The 21,040-nt window shown below is 37.8% G+C and overlaps 1 protein-coding gene across 1 annotated transcript; it reads left to right on the forward strand.

Annotated features, from left to right (window-relative positions):
• The first annotated feature begins 445 nt into the window (after nucleotides 1–445).
• On the forward strand, nucleotides 446–19,239 carry Serpinb10 (serpin family B member 10). The gene is made up of 8 exons (XM_038350058.1): nucleotides 446–516; nucleotides 3,755–3,929; nucleotides 8,023–8,088; nucleotides 8,513–8,650; nucleotides 10,534–10,651; nucleotides 13,769–13,911; nucleotides 16,212–16,367; nucleotides 18,835–19,239. The coding sequence occupies exons 2-8, from the start codon at nucleotides 3,762–3,764 to the stop codon at nucleotides 19,237–19,239; spliced, it is 1,194 nt and encodes a 397-aa protein (XP_038205986.1). The 5' UTR covers nucleotides 446–516; nucleotides 3,755–3,761.
• Nucleotides 19,240–21,040: the final 1,801 nt, after the last annotated feature.

Below are 21,040 nucleotides of genomic sequence, written 5' to 3' on the forward strand. Positions count from 1 at the left end.
AGAACAGACGAGGTCTGTGTGATTCTCACAGAACACTAAGAAAAACCTTAACAGACCAGCACCAAAAGATGCAGTAATAACGTCTTCTATTTCAGGTCCATTATCATTGCACTAAAAACTTTTCATTTTTAAAAAGAGGCAAACCAGTGGAGACCATGCTGGTTGCTGTCAGTTAGCGATCCATAGAAGGGATTTAGCTTGGAATGTATGAGTTACGGTTTGTCAAATTTCATGTCTCTACGTGCAGACCCATGTGGAAAATGTACTTCATTAATTATTCAGGAAAGAACCCTGTTGTCTGCCGCTTGTACTTATTTGCACTTTTGGCCAAGATAAGCCTGAAAGGAAGAGTGTGCTGGCTTGTGAAAGGGAACCAAGGGTGGAGCTCAAAAGGAGGGGCTGTGTGGTTTTTTTTATTTTTTTACATTTCTTCAGTTAAAAGTTACCTCACTCTTCAGCCACAGTCTCTCACTAAAGGAACAGTTTGCCAAGTCTGATCCCAGAAGGAGAAATAAGGTATTGTAAATATTTTTCTTAGTTAAAAATGTTTGTGTTTTCCTTATGGTAATGCCTAGCAAATTGCTAAGACCTCTACTTGAAACTAAGAATAATAGATGAAGCTCCATTTCCTCAGGGCTTTTCGGTACAAGTCAGCTACTTAACCTTGAACCTGTTTGAAGTCTGATTGACTAAGAGGAAGATGAACTAATTTCAAGGAGACTTCAGCTGTTCCACTTGGAATTGTGAGAAATGTGAGTGGATTTCTTTCTTCTAGTCGTGTCTGGACTTTCCATGTATTGAGTTGCATTTGCCAACTTAACAAAAGGAAATAGAACATTCTTAGAATAATTGAATCCCAATCATTCTAGCCCTTCTGATGGGTGTCTTCACAGTATGAACTTTGGTGTATGGATCTAATGGCTGGCTCATGCCATATATAGGAACCATTTCCCCACCTATCAGCATTCCACGTGTCCTTAGCTTCTTTCACTGCTGTGGACTGTCTGAGTTCCTGAGCACACCTTACTCTTCAGAAGCACTCCAACTTAACAGCTGCCCCAGAAAAGGGCTCTGGGAAATAAAGTGGTGCTGGGAGGCAATTAAGATGCTGTTTTCTGTTATGCACAGTTTCGTAAAGATTAGAGCATTATCACCAGTAAAGCAAGAGATCTTGAGTATTCTTTCACGGGACAAAGAAGAAGCGCACCCCTGTTGTCACATCCTCTACTACTCCTCATCCCTCTTTTAAACTTCTTGTGCTCCTTGTTGGTCCTACATCACTCACTCTGGCTCCTGCCATCCAAAGCCTGCAAACCACTAGCTGCACTGACCACAGGTTCATAGCAAAGAGAATGCGACTGCACTGTTCACTGTTCTGTAGTATGCACCATCAGTCAATATATCTAACTCCTCTGTTCCCGAGTGTCTTGGGTATTAAATGGGAGTGTTGGACTAGGGTGGTTCTAAGGTTCTGTCCAAGTTCTTGTGTTAGAAGTGTGTTTGTTTAAAATGGTGTTGTTTTGATAGACGTTATGATCATTCTTCCTTTCTTAATGTCCTCTTCAGTGCTGAAAATGTCAAAAGAGCAATTCATTTTGTAAATAATACAGTAGGGGGATGGGCAGATAGTTAAATCAATACATTACTTGTCTCACAAGCATGAGAACCTGAGGTTGTTCCCATAACTCATGTAAAAAGCCAGGCACGGTAATTACCGTTTGTAACCCCAGTGCTAGGGGAGTGCTCATGGCTGGCTGCTCAGCTAGTCTATCTTATTTGGCAAATCTCAAGCTAGTGATTATCCTGTCTCAAAACAACATGGTGAAGATCTCCTGAGAAACAACAGAAGATTGTCTTATATCTTTTATGACTCTACATGTAAATGTACCCACAAGTGCATCTGTATACACACACACACACACACACACACACACACACACACACACACACACACGAGGAAAGAGACAGACAAGCAAGCAAGCCAGACAAAGACACAGAGAGAAAGAGACTAAGTTTCTGATTGTTCAACACTTATATATAAATTATTTCCAATAAAATCTCATCTTTGAATTCAGGAATAATAATCTTTCAGGAATTATTTCTTAGGTTAGATGGTCACTGTAGTTCTTCCTTATGGTTTTTTCTAAAGATGGGAGTCATCAGAGTTTTCTCACTTGTATATTTTAGGCCATGCTTAATATAATAAGATAAGTAGATATTAATTGTTCACACCGGGCTATCTCTTTTGTTAGAGAAAAGCATGATTTTCAGGAAGTTCATGTGTACAAAAAAGTACTATATTAAGGTGATCTCCATATTGAGATATAAAATTCCCAGGCACTGAGATGTTACTAGCTCTCTTCCCTTGCTAGTTAATATGATTTGCAACAGAAACAAACATTTTTCTTCTAAATACATTTCATGAATTTTAAAACTATAAGTTTTGTAACCAAAATGTGACCTGAATGGACATGATCTTTCAGGAAGCAGTTATTTCTAAGATGTTATTTTTATGGGGAAAGGGATACTGGCAAATTCCCAAGGATTTGTTGGAGGGTGGAGTGACTACAAGACAGGAAGGGGTTTTATTTCTTCAAAGAGTATTTTCCCTGAGTCCATCTGGAGATTTCATAGTGGGTAGAAACCACACCTTGGGTGTGACTCTGAGTCTGGGAAGCTGTTTAATCAAGTGTAGCTTTATGCGCGGGAGGGATTTCAAAAGAATTGCTGTAAAATAAATCACACAAAGTTATGATGTAACCAAAATCTACACACACTTGTCCTTGATTCTGACTTTTCTGAAGCCTTTGTTGCAGATTTCTCAGTAGAAATATGCTATTGGCTATTGGGATAAGACCCAGCACAGTCCCTATGGAAGGTCCCAGGCTTAGGCATTTGGGATTAGTCATTTAGTTAATTTGAAAATTATTTGACTATAGAGAAACAGTAAGAATATATATATATACACACATATATATGTGTATATATATATATATATATATATATATTTGACTTATATATTTGACTCAATTTTAAATGGCATTTTAAGTTAAAATGCCAGAGCAATTAGAAGTGACACTTAGAAGATGAATGTTATGTATGTAATGTAATATGGTAGAATATGAACTTAGAAGATGAATGTTATCCATGGAATGCAATTAGTATAATAATATAAGCATTAGGAAACTTTTGTTAAAGAAAAGTGAATAAGAAAAAAGGGAAACTACTTTCAATTTCTGTATTAAGAATTTCCAACTTAATTGTAGATAAAATCAAGTTAAATTAAGTAATTCTTATTGTATCACAAACAGTAAAGACTATTTGGGGCAAAGTGTTCAACTATATGCTGTTGGATATATAAGGCAATATAATAATACATATATTATAATAATAATAAGAAGAAAATATTGTTCTCATGGAGCTTTGGTGGACTACACAGAGGCATAAAAGTAATAAATGTCAAGGAAATGGAAAAACTGCCTTGGCACTCAGCTGTCAATTGGTCATAATCCAGCTATTTTCTGAGACACATAAGCCCAATACTTTGACGTAAGCCTCTTACATTCTGTGTTTTTAAGTGTTGGAATATATAAGACAAAAGCAATATATAGTTAGAAAGAAGTTTGTTAAAATCAGCTCAGTTCTTATAGATAATTGTATATAGCTATCCCTACTTGGACAGATAATTTTTTAAAATACATTAAATTGAAAAGATTTAACATTTATATGTTTTCTGTCTTATGCTTTTTTATAGGAACCCAATGGCTTCTCTAGCAGTGTCAATCAACCAGTTTGCCTTGGAGTTTAGCAAAAAGCTAGCTGAATCTGCTGAGGGTAAAAATATGTTCTTTTCTCCTTGGGGCATCTCAACTTCATTGGCTATGGTGTATTTGGGTACCAGAGGTACCACTGCAGCCCAGATATCCCAGGTGAGTGGCAAAAACAGCCATACTCCACTGTCTGAATGTGAAGTTGTTTTTAAAATTCCAGTTAGTTCACATTTTACAATACCTTGGCCTGGAGAGGGAGGGAGTAGGGTATGCATGGAGGGGAGGGGAGGGAAGGGGGAGGAAGAGGGGAGGAGATGGCAATTTTTAATAAAAAATAAATAAACTGGAAAAAAAAAGAAAGTGATGTACAGTGAAAGAAATCCATTTGAATTTGTTGTTTGTGGCCAAGTTTGTTAGCATATGACTTTAATCCCAGCAGGAACATCTTGGGAGTTCAAAGCAAGCCTGGTCTAAAGAGCAAGTTCCAGGCTACTCAGAGCTACAGGCTAGCATTGTGTCTCAACAACAAGAAAGTTGTTCTTTGGAAAATTCTTTAAGAAGTTATATTTGTCAGAAAAGTAGATAAATGATGAGGTCATACATTGTAGTTTAGAACCAAACACAGTTCTATTTTGATGATAAACCTGTCTTTAAAACTAATATCCAAATTTTAATTATAGAACTTTTTAGCATCCCTCTGAAAGAGAAATTAAAGAAGTCTAGCTGTGTGTGGCGGCTCACACCTGTAATCTCAGCACTTAAGATGCTGAGGCAGGAGGATAGCTGTGAGTTCTAACTCAGTCTGCAGAACATAGTGAATTATATGCCAGCTTAGAACTACAAAGTGAGACTCCATCTTAAACAAAACAACAACAAAAGAATTCTGCTTTCAAGCTTTCTTTGGTCACATCTTTGTTTAAATCTCAGAGATATCTCTAAATCTGAAGATCTCAGAGATAGTATTTAAATATAAAGTTAATATTGTGTAAAATAAAAAATAATTATGTATAATATATATAGTAAAATATATGGTAAAAAGTCATATGCATGTATACATGTAATCAGGTATGTGAATACAACTGACTACAATTAACTGGTTAATAAGGCTTTCCTACAGATTTGTTTTTAAGAAGATTCCATCTCTCCATGAATATATTCCAGGGTAATGTTTGTCCATGATGCAATTATGAATAACTTTGTTGCAGTGAGTCTACTGTACTTGCTATGCACCTCATTATCCTGGGGCAGGTGGTCCTTACTCACATCCATCATCTCCTGGTACACTGTGGCATACTTGAGGGAAAAGAGGGAAAACAGGAGAAGAGCATCCTTCCTGCTAGCTTCCAAGAGAAATGCTAGGGTGAAAGTGAAGGTTATGTCTGTATATATTGAGTTGCGTTAATGAAAAATAGAGCAATCAACTAGAAAAAGAACTAAAAGCCCTGAATTTTAATAGCGGTTTTGATTAAAGTATCTAAATGGTGGTATCAATTGAACACTGTGCTTTTCATTTTCTCTGTAATTTATTTACTCATTATGGGGTACAGTATGATGACACATGTATACAGTGCATAATGATCATGGTCTTCCCCCCTCGAGTATTTGCATTTCTGTTTCAGGGAGCTCTGAAGTCCTGTCTTCTAATTCTTTTTACAATATAGAATAGATCATTGTGAATTAGTCACCTTCCTGTGGGCCAAAACACTCAACCTTATTGCTGCTGTCTGACTGTACTTTGGTACCCAATCATCCTCCCTTAGTCTTTCTCCCTGTTTCTGTGGAGGTTATGGAGACAAAATAAACTCAAACCTACTTTATTCTAAACAGTTTTTATAGCACACCCCACTTCTGACAGTAGATGCTAGAGGTCTTCTCCATAGTATGTACTCAAAGTCACAAATTCTTATATATTGTACCCACAAATATCACTAAATTCCACAGATGGAGGTTTGGTTCCTAAGTTTTCTTTCCAATTCAGATGCAGTCAGAGCTCTGGGCTATTTTACCCATGCATCTTCTGATCCAAAAGTCAGCTGTAAATGAAAGCTCCCACACCATCCTCATTAATCTCAGTTAATTTGCTAGTGTGGCTCACAGGATTTAGGAAAATGCCTGTTTATTGACTTATTTTAAAGAATGCTACAAAGGATGCAGATGAAGAAATGGTTGAGGTAATGTATGAAGGACAAAAGCTGACAGTTTTCATGACCTTTCCCAGGGTACAAACCTTTGGGGATCTGCAGATGCTCACCTACTTTTTGAACCCTGTCTTCTGGGGTTCTGGGGGAGACTTGATTATGTCTTTGAATGATGACAGTCACGTACAAAGAAACAGACTGACACTGAGGAAGCCAGCAAGCCTGGCTCTCCCAGGCTTCCCTAGTTCTCTATGCAGTGTTTCTTCTCTAAGTATGGAACAAGTGGTCTTTTTTACTTCTTTGTTTATTTGCGTGTTTTGTTCTTCAAAGAACCTCTACCAAACAGAAAATGTGAGAGGATGTCTTGAAGGCATTGTTAAAGACAGAAGAATGGAGGAAGGTTACATTTTTAGTTTCTATGATCCATCTTGAGGAAGAGAAACTAGTATCTGAGGCTTGGGCTTCAGAAGGGAGCAGGTGAAAACAGGCCAAGAGAAAGCTGATGAATGAGGCATAAACATTGTTCCAGTCTATTCTGATGGTGTTCTAGTTACCTGGAAAATAATAAAGGTTATGGGAAATAGGTGCCAGGAACCCAAGAATATGAATTAGAGACAAAAATTATACATCACATATCATACCACTTCTAATTTTTCATAAAATAAACTTTATGTGTCCATATATGAAATCCTAGTTCTATCTTTATTTCCATAAAACCAGGATTTTCTTCTTTATGTATAAATGATAAGCCACTGTTTAAAACACATTTTCCTTGTATATACTTACCTCTCTTTTTAAAACATATGAAAAGCAAGAGAATTTTACTTCAGAATATTTCTAACATCGTTACAAATATCCTAAGTGTATGGCAATAAAGACACAAATAACTTATTTTGTTTGTTTTCTTGCCAAGTGTTTACATCAAACTTTTGTTAATTTATATTTTTTATTAATTTAAAAATTTTATCTTGTATACCAACCTGTTTTCCCTCCCTCCGCTCCTCCCATGTCCTCCTCCTACCCCCTATCTACACCCCTGCCCATTCTCATCCACTCCTCAGAAAGGAAAAGGCCTCCCATGGGAGTCAACTAGCACTTGAAGAAGTTGAGGCAGGACCAAGCTCCTCCCCCTGCATCAAAGCTAAGAGAGACATCCCACCATAGGGAATGAGTTCTTAAAAGCCAGCTCATGTGCCAGGGGCAGATCCTGGTCCCACTGTTGGGGTCCAACAAACAGATCAAGCTATGCAACTGTCACCCATATGCAGGCTCCCTAGCTGTCATTCTCCAGTGTGTGAGCTCCCACGAGCTCAGGACAGCTGTCTCTGTGGATTTCCCAAACATGATCTTGACCCTTGTTGCGCTTATAATCCCCCTCACTCTTTTCAAATTGACTCCCAGAGCCCTGCCCAAGGCTTGGCTGTGGATCTCTACATCTACTCCCATCAAATACTGGATGAAGGTTCTATGATGGCAATTAGGGCAATCACTAATCTGATTTCAGGAGACAGCCAGTTAGGCCCCCTCTCCACTACTGCTAGGAGTAATAGTTGTGGTCACCCTTGGGAATTCCTGGGAGTTTCCCTGGTACCAGGTTTCTCCCTAATCCCATAATAGTTTCCTTCATCAGATATCTCTCCCTCTCTGTCCCTACTCCAACTTGATCATCCAGATTCCTTATATTCCCATCCTCTGTCCCCTCTCCTCTACCCACCCTGCCCACAGTTTTCTCAGGAGATTTCACCTATTTTCCCTTCCCAGGGCAATCTGTGGATTTCTATTTTGTTTTTTGAGACATGATTTCCCCATGTAGCCCTTGCTGTCCCGGAGCTCACTTTGTAGGCCAGGCTTAAAGAATCATCTAGAGCAGGATTAAAGGTTTGTACAAGCACACCCTGCCATGAGAAACTTAAAAGAGTTTTTTTTTTTTTAATTTCACTTAAAGAGTTTTGAGGTACTCAACTGAAATTATATGAGCTCAGTTTGTGGCTCTGTGTTCAGTTATTTATATATTCTGTGCTCATAAGAACTGCTGATTCATATTTACAAATATGTTATTTTATATGGGTACTTATCTGCAAAGTGTAATGATTTACTTTTTATTGAAATCATAGGTACTTCAATTAGACAAAGGACGGCTCTTCAAATCTGGCCCTGCTTGTGAAAAGAAGAGAAAAATGGTATTTATATATTTAATATCCAGTGGACAGTTATGAGTGGATTGCTTCTAATTTATGTGTTTGTGGTCATTTTAATCAATCCCTTTCTTAGATTAAATATATCAGAATACTTTTCAGATTCCAGAGTGTCTGCGTTTTGTAGCAATATTCTTTCCTTCTTGACTTATTGCTCTTTTCATCCCTTTCAAGTTTTTGTTTTACTTTTGAAGTTATTCTTGTCTGTCTTTGCAAGTTAATAGTGAAGGAAACGTGCCTTCATTAAGATTTTATACTAGAAATATCTAAGAAAATACTTTTATCTATTTTAAATAAATTGCTTTTACTTTATGCTTGTAATACACCAAAGGATTTCATTTACTATATATTGGTCATATATTATTTGACTTTTGTTCAACATTTTTTTCTAATCCTCTTTCTTGTAAAGGAATTGAACTCAGACAACGTTGAAGAAATGAACTCTGATTTCCAGACCTTTGCTGCAGAAATACTCAAGCCTGGAAATTCCTACATACTCAAAACAGCCAATAGGATATATGGGGAGAAAACATATCCATTTCATAACGTGAGTGTAAATGTCTTTCTGTTCATTAATAAAAATCGAAGGAGTAAGGAAGAAACAGCAATAAAATACACATTTCTTTAGGGGTCCCAGGAAAAATCTTAATGTGGATAGTATCTCCTGGCAAGCAATCATTTTGCAATGATCATGCATACCAAGTTCTGAAGTAAACCAGTATTGGATCTGAGACAGGAATGACTCATGGACACGTAGACATTGGTTCCTTTAGCTAACATTTGTTTCACAAGAAAATATAATGGACAAACATAGAGTCATGTAATCATAGGGTAGCACTTTGGCTAGAAGCTGTCCCTGGGAACAAAGAGGATTTTGAGATGAGAGTAGAGGAAGTTCCCACAACAGGATTCTAGAGATGTGGTCAACATGGAACATGAAATAATACCAACTTCCTTTTTTTTGTTAATGGTTAAAATCCCACCAACAGAAATCTTGTGACCTTATTGTCCTAAGACTCAAATGGGCCCCAGACTACACTAAGTCATTTTTCACTTACATTTGTGCATCACACCATTTGAAAGAGATCAACAAGAGTGTAGACTAAATCATCTAGGGGGCTAAAAGCAAGGGGTTAGATATGACAGAAGAGAAGCAGGTACTCTGTGGTTTCAAGCATGTGATGTGTGCCCACTTCGGTGAGTTCTTGTGGGTTTAGAGCCTTGGGCTTTGTTAATACTGGATCTACAAAACATCTAGGCAGAGCCTTAAAGACAGTTTTATTACTGTCAGGCTTTTGGACTTCTACTTGACTCATTATCAATAGAGTTGGCCGCAGTAGCATTGGACTCAAAACAAAAAGGATATAGGTATCTGCACATCTTTTTATGAGTCTACAGGTGAATTAACAGGGTGTAGGACCTCATATTTGTGTTTTATTTTTGCTGGATTATAAATCCCAATGCAGATCTCCCAATGTTTAAACCATTTCTTGGGGACGGGATTAATTTATTACTCTTTACTTCTTACTTTTTGTCCAAATGAGCAAACTAAAGGAACCAACACTGGACCTCCCCAAGAAAACAAGTTATGTTCCCATAGCAACTGCAAGCTCAGTTAAAGTCAGCTGTATTGAGTGCAGTGGGGTGGATCATCAAAACTCTGTAGACAGAGGTCTTTCTCACTCCCTCAAAGTGACCAGTAAGGTATTTCACCTCACTTCCAGGTGACATTTCCCAGCAGAATATAGTTATCTTCAGTTGCTGTAAGTTCCTGAGGTTTGGAGATGTCAAGCTGCCAAGTTGCAGACTCAAAGGCCTTACTGTGTTCCTATTCCTCTCACAGAAAGCCATGTCCAACTCTAAATACCATTTGGCCACTAGATAACTCTTGTGATATATAGTCTTCTCTTTTCATTCTATTCTCAATTCCAGGTCTGAATAAAACACAACAAAACATACATGCAAGTAACATTATGTAGACAGGTTGTGATTATGTATTAAGGAATATATTTGTAAATACATATACCTACATGAATGTAACAACAATTAATGAAAAGCAGAGGCCATGAATTTGAAAGAGATCAAAAAGAGGTAGAAAGGAAGACTTAAAGGTAAGAAAATAAAAGGGAAAATAATACAATTATAATATCAAAAATAAAATAAATAATATCTAAAAATAGTCAAGAAGTGGGTGCCAAAATCAAACCTGTGGGCTGGCAGATTTTCTTTCTCTACCTGGAGTTCTTTATAGCTAGCGGGGTTGAGGAGGATTACATTCACATTTGACAGATACAGGAATGATGAAGTAGAGATGGAGTGTGGAGTGAGAGTAGTTGTCCTCAATTGATTTTTGTTTTAAATAATGTACACAGGTTTGATTTCTCAGTTTTGTACAGCTGTACAGAAGTGTATTTTACCTATATCTTTCAGAAATATTTGAAGGACATGCAAACATATTTTGGTGCAGAACCACAGTCTGTTAACTTTGTTGGAGCTTCTGGCCAGATCAGAACAGAGATCAACTCCTGGGTGGAAAGTCAGACTGAGGGTAAGTTGTAGTCAGGGCATAGCTAAGGGCTTGTGCCAAGCTTCATCATATTTATATGAAATTGTGCCATACATGCCTATGTATTTCTTTAGTGCAACTGTGGGATATAGTAAGTATTCAGAATTTTTATTTCTATTTATTTCTGTAAGTTTTAGATTGGTAGCCTCCACAGGATATCTTATCTAAGTTATAGAAGGCAAACCTCCACTTTTCCAAGTAGACAGGAAAAGAGATATAGTTTACAGATTTCAAAGAGGAGTCAAGGATAAAATAAAAGAAATGAAAAATGGGAACTAGGAATAACTGTTGCACTTGTAATTTTAAAGAAAACTGGCTATTAATTAATAACAAAAATAGAGCAAGTTTTAATGGTGCATGATTATAGTTATCTTGGAAATTAAGATTATTTGTTAGAGTTTGGGGCACAAAAATTATTCTGCAACAGTCCTCCCTGGGCTTGATATGTATGCCAGACATCCAGAGCAGTCCTTGAGAGAGGATGTGTTCTTCTTCTTGTCTTTGTCTTCATTGCCACCAGATTTCCTTGCTACTCTTTTGCATTCTTCTGTGCTCACATTGTTTCTTGTTTAATGTTTGTGTTTTTTAAGTGTTGGGATCTAGGACCAGTCCAGACCTAAATCATTTCTCAAACCAGAGTAAAGGTGTGGGAATGAAAACACAACTCACATAACTATATCGGGAGGGAGTTTTCAGTGATCCTTCAAGAAATTCTGAATTCACATCCTGAAAAATCTTCTGTGTTTATTACCCAAATAGCTTTTATAATATCAAGACGTAAATTAAGAAGGAAATTTATTTGCATTATATTTCCTAGGTAATGGGGAGAATGACTTGGGTCATGTCCACACCTATCTATGTTCATTTGGTCACGTCTTCCTATCTATGCCTGCTCTGTCATGTAGACTGAAAAACTCCTCTTCCCCAGGCGACCTCCTAAGTTACAATAGAAGGAGCAGAATGACATTAGCTTATCCTGACCATTTGCTCAGGATGGCGTCAGTTTGTCTCACTATCAAAGACTAGGCAACCACTTTCTATGTGGAAGGTGCAAATTGTGCCTTCCTGGGTCACTCAGAGTTTTGACTGTCATAAAATATAGGAATATGGTCTGTATACTCTAGCCTCTACATTTAAGCTTCCTTCTTTCTAGAGGGCATGAATCACTGGCCTGAGGATTACTTTAACTCAGTATGACATGACTTAATTTGATTAAATGCCGAACTCTCTTTCCAAATAAAAATACATAATATCAGGTCTTAGGGCTGAAAATGCAAACATTTTGGAGAGGTAGAAAATTAAATATACAAAGATTTTCTTACAAAATGAATATTCTTTTTTTTTTGTTTTTCGAGACAGGGTTTCTCTGCAGCTTTAGAGCCTGTCCTGGAGCTAGCTCTTGTTGTAGACCAGGCTGGTCTCGAACTCACAGAGATCCACCTGCCTCTGCCTCCCAAGTGCTGGGATTAAAGGCATGCGCCACCACCGCCTGGCTCAAAATGAATATTCTTAATATTATCTCAAAGAACAATGAGATACACTTAAATTGAGAATTTGAGGACATTCTGCACAACAAAGGGCAATTAATTTTAAAAAATATCAATGTTTTCCAAAAACAGTAGACTATTCTAAATAAAAGGAACTACAAAAAAAAAAAAATCACAGATAAGTGTGTTAGAGATGCTGGTCTGGTTCCTGTTCAGGGGAAGGAACAGCTGACAGTTTTGAATTTAACTTGTTAAGAGCAGTTCACTGAAGCTAATTTTATGTTTTAGTTTCTTGCCAGATGCCTGGTTCTGTTGTTTAATACTGTTTTAGTAATCTGTCCTTGGTGGCACATGCTTATAAATTTATCCCACTGAGGTCCAGTCAGCAAGATTATGCCTTAGGCTACCTGATGAGTTCTCCACACTAGCCTTGGGCTACATAGAAAGATATTTTGTCAAACATACAGACAAATAAACTAACCATCTAACTAAACCAATATTTATTATCAACTATTTTATAAATGTGATATAGCACCAACATGCAACTGTATCTTTTCCAGGATCTATTGCTAGGAGAAAAATACATTGCTTGTAAAGTAGTGTAAGTCAATATTTATAACAAATTTTCATTTGTTTTTCATTTTATTTTTTTTGTTAACTATATTATCTGCAAACAAAAGCATTGTGTCTTCCTTCTATGCAACTAATACCACATTTCATTTTCTTTTTAATATATTTTAAAAATTTTATTATTATTTTTATTGAGCTCTACATTTTTCTCTGCTCCCCTTCAATCCTCTCCCAAGGTCCCCATGCTCCCAATTTACTCAAGAGATCTTGTCTTTTTCTACTTCCCTTGTAGATTAGATCTATGTATATCTCTCTTGGGGTCCTCATTGTTGTCTAGGTTCTCTGGGATTGTGATTTGTGGGCTGGTTTTCTTTGCTTTATGTTTAAAAACCACTTATGATTGAGTAGACATAATAATTGTCTTTCTGTATCTGGGTTACCTCACTCAAAATGATGTTTTCTAGCTCCATCCATTTGCCTGCAAAATTGAAGATGTCATTTTTTTCTGCTGTATAGTACTCCATTGCATAAATCTTATCCATTCTTAGGTCAAAGGGCATTTAGGTTGTTTCCAGGTTCTGGCTATGACAAACAATGCTGCAATGAACATAGTTGAGCACATGTCTTTGTCGCACAAGTGAGCATCCTTTGGATATATACCCAAAAGTGGTATCGTTGGACATTGAGGAAGGTTGTTTCTGCTGCATTTCATTTTCTTACATTGATTCATGAATTAGCATTTTGGGGAAAACTTTAAATGACAGTAGTCCTCAAAGACTGGATACAGATATGTATTTGTTTACTATGGCTGTAAAATGATGATTATTGGAAGAGTCAGCATATTATTTTTTTCCACTATTTCTCTCCTTCCTCATAGCTCTTGAGAAAAAGTGTACTACTTAATCTTAAATTGTTCTATTTCTGGAATATCTGAAAATATTTTTAATAGAAAACTATGTTCCCAGAAAAATTAGAAATTTGGCTATCTAATTAAAACATGCATATCCCAGAAGCCATTTTGAAATCTGTCCTGTTCTTATAGGTAAAATCCCAAATCTCCTCCCTGACGATTCGGTGGACTCCATGACTAAGATGGTGCTGGTGAACGCCCTGTACTTTAAAGGGACCTGGGAGCATCAGTTCTCAGTGCAGAACACCACTGAAAGGCCTTTCAAAATAAACAAGGTAAGAGCCGGCTAAAGGACATGGAATTGTCACATGACCTTATAAAAATAGATTCTACAGTAAATTGTTTTTTTTCCTAATGGTATCTTTCTGTATCCTGGCTCATATTAGGGAAGGAAAGGTTGGCCTGGGAGTTTTTTGTTCCATCTACTAAAGTGTTAATATTTCATTGTTTTTCTCTGAATACAATCTATTTGCAGAATTTATCATTTTATGGTTTTGAGCATGTGGGAGCTAGGTGGAGTGGGATTTATATTTATTTCTCAGTTGAGAAATATAAGTAGTTAAGGAAATAGAGGTGTGTCTGAGTTAAACTTTCTAGAACCAAAGATTGTTCCACTATAAGTTCTGCTGTTTCTATTAAGCCCATTATAGTAGTGTGTGTGTGTGTGTGTGTGTGTGTGTGTGTGTGTGTGTGTGTGTGTGTGTGTAAGCTGGGTAGATATGAAACAAAGTTAAAGATAGATATAAGGGATTCCAAGGGCTATCAGCTTGCCATCACCACAATAAAATGCAGCTTGAAAGAAGGAAAAAATGGTAGCTCATGATTTGGAGCTCTAGTCTCTGGTCACCTGTCCCAGAGAACATTAATATAGAAAGTCAGCAATGAAGCAGTTACTTGCTGTATGGAAGGGAGGGGAAGACAGAGACTGAGGGAGGAAGAGGAAGAAAGAGAGGGCGAAGAGGAAAAGAGAAAATAGGGTCCCGATACTCCAGGGTGCTGAGGGATAATCCTTCTGTACGCTGTGAATGTGTAGTATCCTCATTGGTTAATAATAAAGCTGATTTGGCCTGTAGCACAGCACAATAAGGTTAGGCAGAAATGCCACACTGAAAATATAGGGAGAAAGGAGGGCAGAGTCAGGGGCAGTCCTGTGACCAGCCAGCCACAGGAAGACGTGCTGGAAGACAAGTAAAACCTTGAACCATGTGTGTTATTGTAGATTAATAGAAATGGGTTAATTTAATTCTGAGAGCTAGTTAGTAATAAGCCTGAGCTGTTGGCTGAGCATTTTGTAATTAATATAAGTGTCTGTATGTTTATTTGGGACCAGGCAGTCTGGACAGAAAAACTCTGCCCATCTCCATTTACACCAGTGATCCAACCTCGTTACTAAGAACCAACTCCTATAGATCACAGCATCCCTGCAACATTACTAGCTGGCAACCAGGACTTCCAAGACTTTCACACATGGCCTTTGGGGTACACTTAAGACCCAAACTTCAGTAGTTTAGAATGTGTCCCAATCAAAATATTGTCAGGAAAATTTTTTCTTACTTTTTTCTCCACTAAATTTCTACCATATTTTTTTCTGCTGGATGAATTCAGAATTTTTCCTGTTTTTAATCCACAATGGTCAAACATAGCTACTCACAACATCTCTTTGAGAACAGACTGATAAACCCCATTTAAAATTCCTAGAGGAAGAATCTTGCAGCACTTCAAAGCCAGATGACATTTTTAGCAGTGAGATCTTAGAAGAACACTAGCTGGTGCCATTATATGCACACCCTGGAAACCATCCCTGTATCCCAAGCAGTGGCCTGGCTACAAGATAACATCAGCTTATGGCGAAGGCCTTCTGAATGACCTCTCCTCCACATTCAATGGATAAATAATATGTATATAACACTGAATTGCAGAAAGTTCCTTGTGGTTTCATCTACAACTAATTTTGTTTAAAAATATATCATGTGAGGCTAGAGGCATGCCTCAGCAGTTAAGAGCTCTTGTTGTTCTTCCAGAGCACAGGGTTTGATTCATAGCAACCCTGTGGGGAAACTCCTGTCTGTAACTTGAGCTCCTGGGGTTCTGATGCCCTCTTCTTATCTCTGAAGTTACTTGGATACATTTTAACAGAAGCCCTGATAATATTTTGCAAGAATTTTCCCCTAATCTATTGCTAGTTTTTCATTTATTTTATGAATTCCAGGTTTTTTTGATACTAAAAGTACGTTCTAAGGCTCTCAAATATTTGCATGTAAAATGACCCTGAATTTCTTGGTCATTTGCATTTACATATTTACACAGTTTTCCTGCATGTCTGCTTTTAAGTGTTTGGTAGAATCTACCTATTGTGGCATAAACAGGTTGCCCAGTAGATGTTAGATACAGGAGCTCCCTTGTTTGCTGTCACTGGCATTGTTAGCAGAATTTTCCAGAAGCTATATCAGGAAAACATCTGTGTCTCCTGTAAGGTCACAGCTTTACTATTGTCTAAGACAAAGGAAAACTGACGGTGATAGGGTGAGAATATGGTAAAAAACTTCCTCTGTGACTCTGTTGTCCATTTTTACAGACCACCACCAAACCAGTGCAAATGATGTCAATGAAAAAGGATCTTCAGGTCTTCCACATTGAGGAGCTGCAAACCATAGGCCTTCAACTCTATTATCAGAACCGTGACCTTAGCTTGTTTCTTCTGCTGCCGGAAGAAGTGAATGGCCTGGAACAGGTAGATACATCAATCTCTCTGACACAAATGGAATCTGTGGTTTCCCCTATGCTTTCATGAGAAAAACATGAGGACTTCACCTCGCTGGTTTTAAGTTTCTGCATAGGAAGGCAATCATTTTAGGTGAAATTTTAGGTGAAAGTTGCCTCATACTCTCATTTGGCATTTCAGCAGATGAAAGTTTGTAGGCTAGAGTGCTTACAGCTTGATCTGACTTTTGGAAACCCAATATTTTATTGCTAAGCCATGCCTGGTTTGTAGCTGAGGGACTCTAGGTGGCAGCAGCACAGTAGAAATAGAAGTAATACCTGGCTGGCCTCTGCTTGTGGAAACCAGGAGTTTACCCATAGAGGAAATGGCTTGTGGGACCTGGGAGCCCTACTACCTGCACAAAGGACTTTCTTGTTTAATAACCCTTGTTGTGCCAGAGGTCAGAACTATATCTAATCATGGAAGTCATCTGCAGACCTATTTCAAATTGATGTACACAGAAACTCTTGGCAAGGACTGGCTTCTTTTGTTGTGCCTCCAATCAAACCCAGGGCCTCTTGTTGCTAATCAGACTTTCTAGGACAGAATTGCATCCCAGCCTCAAGTAAATCTTTAAAAAAAATTTATACTATTATTTTGTGTGAGGGGATGTTTTGCTTACTTGTATGCCTATGTACTATGTGTGTGCAGTGTTTGTGGTAAACAGAAGAGAATATTTGATGTCTTGGAACTGGATATATATATATATATATATATATATATATATATATATATATACTAATTTGAGTCCTCTGGAAGAGCAGCTAGTACTCTTAAGTATTAAGTATTGTGGCATCTCTAGCCCCTGAATCAATCTTTTAATCACTTATATTTATAAATGAATACATATATTTATATGTATAGTGAGTTTCACATTTTTTTAAACTTATTTTTTATCAAATAAACATTTTTAAGCTGTTCACCCTTTTAATCCTGACCACACCCCATGTCTAAGCAAATAAATGCTGAAATGGAACATTAGCCTCTTCTGAAACAGATATCCTGAATTTCTTTGCCTCGAGTCTAGTTTTTAATTTATTTCTTAATTTTGGTAGTTTTCTTTGATTCTGCTAGTATGAAAAAATATTTCTATATTGCTTTTGAAACTGTATGAAACTGTGGAAAATGGTAGCAATGAGACCTGTGTAGATGGAAAACATTACAGTCATAATGGGCTACTTCTCAGGAAACCAGTCTCTTGAGATGAAGACATTGTCACATCATTAATGTGTACTCTTCACAAACATGTCACTGACACTCAATGCTTGGGTCTATGAAGCTCCAAAATGAGCAAAAGTTTATGCTTTGAAACAAACTTATCAATAAAAAGTAAAATCTATTTGCTGTTACAGTTAGATGTATACACACATTCATACATTATTCTTAGAACTTTTAAATTATAAAGAGAAGTAAAGTATCATATGCTCACTATAAAAGTGTACTCAGAAGAGCTAGAGGGTTCCCACCTTTTTATTCTTTATTGACATAGCTTATAACACTGTGATTATAAAGCATAGGCATTTTCTTTTTTCAGAGATTTTCTTTTCAATGAACTGTTTCCCCTGTTAAGAAAAGGAACAGTTTGTGCCCTGTGTTAGTCAGTTTATTGTTGCTTGTGATTTACATCTAAAAGAAACATCTTATGGGAGAGAAGATTGATTTCATTGATTTCAGCCCATCCTGGCAAAGAGGTTGTGGCAGGCAGAAGTGAACAAAAGAGGCCAGAGCAAGATAGAGCCATCAAGGACACAAGTTCTTTGTCCAGCCAGGCACCACCTTCCCCAATGCAGTTACCTCTTAATAGACTATTCAGAGTTTGGATTAACATGTTTATTATGTGAGACTTCTCATAATCTAATTTTCTAATAAATGCTCTCACGGATACAATCAGAGGCATGTTTAACCAATTTGTTAGTGGCTAATTATCTAATCAAGTTGACAGCAAGGACTCATTTATGTTCTAACAAAGTACACAACAGTATATGTTTTGCGTATGAAGCCTCCAAATGCTTAATTATATTGGGATATTTTAGTATAACTGACAACTTATATACTGTGTTAGAAGAATTTCCCTTTCAAAATCAAGTCTAATTCTATTTTCTTTTCTTTTTTTTTTTCAAAGTGTATCTCTGGCTGTCCTGGAACTCACTCTGTAGACCAGGCTGGCCTCAAACTCACAGAAATCTGCCTGTCTCTGCCTCCCTGAGTACTGGAATTAAAGGCATGTGACACCGCCACCCCACTTAATTCTTCTATTTTCTGAGAATTACTATCTATGAAATCAAGACTCTGTAGGTCTGTGGCAGAAAGTTCTCATCATTTACTGGTGGAGTTCCAAATGTATCTTTTGCTGCCCTAAGTAGAGGGAGTGATAGTAATCGCCTCTATGTCTTTCTCTCTCTGATTTACTCACTCTTCTTGGATTCCAATCCTGCAGCTAGAAAGAGCTATCACTTACGAGAAACTGCATGAGTGGACCAGTGCAAATATGATGGACATCTTTGAAGTGCAGCTGTACCTCCCCAAGTTCAAGCTGGAAGAGAGTTATGATCTGAAGTCAGCGCTAAGCAGTATGGGGATGACTGACGCTTTTAGCCAGAGCAAAGCTGATTTCTCAAACATGTCTTCAGACAGAAATCTATTTTTGTCCAATGTTTTCCACAAGACTTTTGTGGAAATAAATGAAGAAGGCACAGAGGCCTCAGCTGGCACTGGAAGTGAGGTCGATCTTCGAATTAAGGCACCTTCCATCGAGTTCAATGCCGATCATCCATTCCTTTTCTTCATTAGGCACAACAAAACCAGTAGCATTCTCTTTTATGGGAGATATTGCTCACCCTAAACTCTTCGTCTCTCATTAAATGCAAGCATCTTGATGGTACCAAATAAACAATCAGAAACCAGGATCATGAGATGGAAAAGCAATCATCGCAAAATCATCCCATAGTCTATAAGCATTTCACACTCTAATAATAATAAATGATTATTGAAGGAACATGTTCTGGTGATTCTGTCAAGTCTATATAGAGAGAATAGCATAATTTGTTTTACCACCACAACATTTGTCTTACTGTGACCTTTATTTATGTTGCAGAAATGCTGCTCATAAGCACCAACACTTACTTACCAAACCAGGGTCTCCTAACATGTTTGGCAGGAATGAAAACCAGGCTGGATTGGAGGGGTCTCAGTAAGACTGAGTCTGAGCCAAGTTTAATGCAAGCAAACAGACTTTTATATTCTTATCAGAAACATAATACAATGATGCTGCCAGCATCAATACAGTTGTAGTTGCCAGGATACAATGGTGCTTGCAAGCTGTACAGGGTACACCGGACTAATGTCTAAGACCAACTGTCAAGCCAAACTTCTATATGCTTTGCTGACATCTAGGGAACTCAGAGAAGCACAGGAAGCCAGAATGCTTCACTGCCTGAGGGAGTGCCTCAGCTTCTTGGGAACTGAAAGGCACCCAGTGCCCCCGGAGCCAAGGGCTCTTACTTGAAAAGCCCACAGTGCCCTCCTCTGATGGTGGATGGACCAGGCCAACTCCACAATTCCCTGCAGCTCTCACTCTTTTATTGCTTAATTTCAGACAATACAAGTCATCTTTCAAAGCAGACCTGGAGTAGCAAATCAATCAGCAGGCTATAATGCTTCCCAATATAATTATCAAAATTCTGCAGATATTCCTATGGACCATACTTTAGAAGCCCAGGTTTCTAGGTTTTTTACAGGCTTGGAAGAGGTTAATTCATTTAACTTTGAACACTGAACAGTTTATGTTTCACCATGCAAAGCCTCAATGTCAATACTTAAATTGTCATGTGATCATCATTGCCTGGGGAGCAATATGATTAGTGGTGGGGAAGCCAGGGGCCCTGAGAATAATTAACAGAAATTTGGATACTATTCTCTTCCCATCTAACAAAGAGAAGCACTAGAGGATTAGGAACATGAGCTCACCACGTCACAGAAGGAATACGTGCATTGGACAGAGATAGCATATCAAAGAACAGCAGTCACCAACTCTTTTCCCTCAGCCACCAGTAAACAAGTTCCAGTGCGTCTGCCGTTCCTTGTTATGACAATAATCGTTGTGGAATTAAAGTATAAGGAGTGAAGAAGTATGATATTTATTTTTATACATGAAGAGAATTCCTTAACTATCAAGCAAGCCTGCTCTAGTCAGTGTGTAACCCACCAGCGGGTCAGCTATTCAAGGTCCTGAAGGGGCGCTATCTGAAAAGAGACATGGGGGGAGAAAAAAACAAGACCAAGCAGGGTAAAGTTGTCAAGGTCTCAGTTTATTGAAGCAAGCTTTTCATCTTAAGTAGTCATTCAGAGAGGAATTGTGGGCAGAGGGAGGGGGGAAGGGAAGAAGGGACTCAGCAGCTTCGGCAGCCTTGCAAGGTCAGTGGTTAGAACGTTAGCAATAAGCTACAGACAAGGGAGGCTCTCTATGGTGCTTTCCGGACCTTGAGTCTCTAAGATTAGCAGTCAGTGTTTTAATTAACTTTGAGTTTTGTCTCACGGTTTTACTTCAAGGCCCTATGAGAAAGAAGAGGCCTGAAATGTCACGATTTTACTTCAAGGCCCTGTGAGAAAGAAGAGGCCTGAAATGAACCCTAACAGTCAGTGAA

Source organism: Arvicola amphibius, chromosome 12 (assembly GCF_903992535.2).
Source record: "Arvicola amphibius chromosome 12, mArvAmp1.2, whole genome shotgun sequence".
Classification (NCBI taxonomy): Eukaryota; Metazoa; Chordata; class Mammalia; order Rodentia; family Cricetidae; genus Arvicola; species Arvicola amphibius.

Excerpts from the sequence above, each read along its gene's own strand:
- Serpinb10 (XM_038350058.1), top strand. The coding sequence starts at position 3,762 with ATGGCTTCTCTAGCAGTGTCAATCAACCAGTTTGCCTTGGAGTTTAGC. Across the intron at positions 8,089-8,512 it reads GTGAAAAGAAGAGAAAAATG|GAATTGAACTCAGACAACGT; the intron begins GTATTTATATAT and ends TTTCTTGTAAAG. Across the intron at positions 10,652-13,768 it reads GGTGGAAAGTCAGACTGAGG|GTAAAATCCCAAATCTCCTC; the intron begins GTAAGTTGTAGT and ends CTGTTCTTATAG.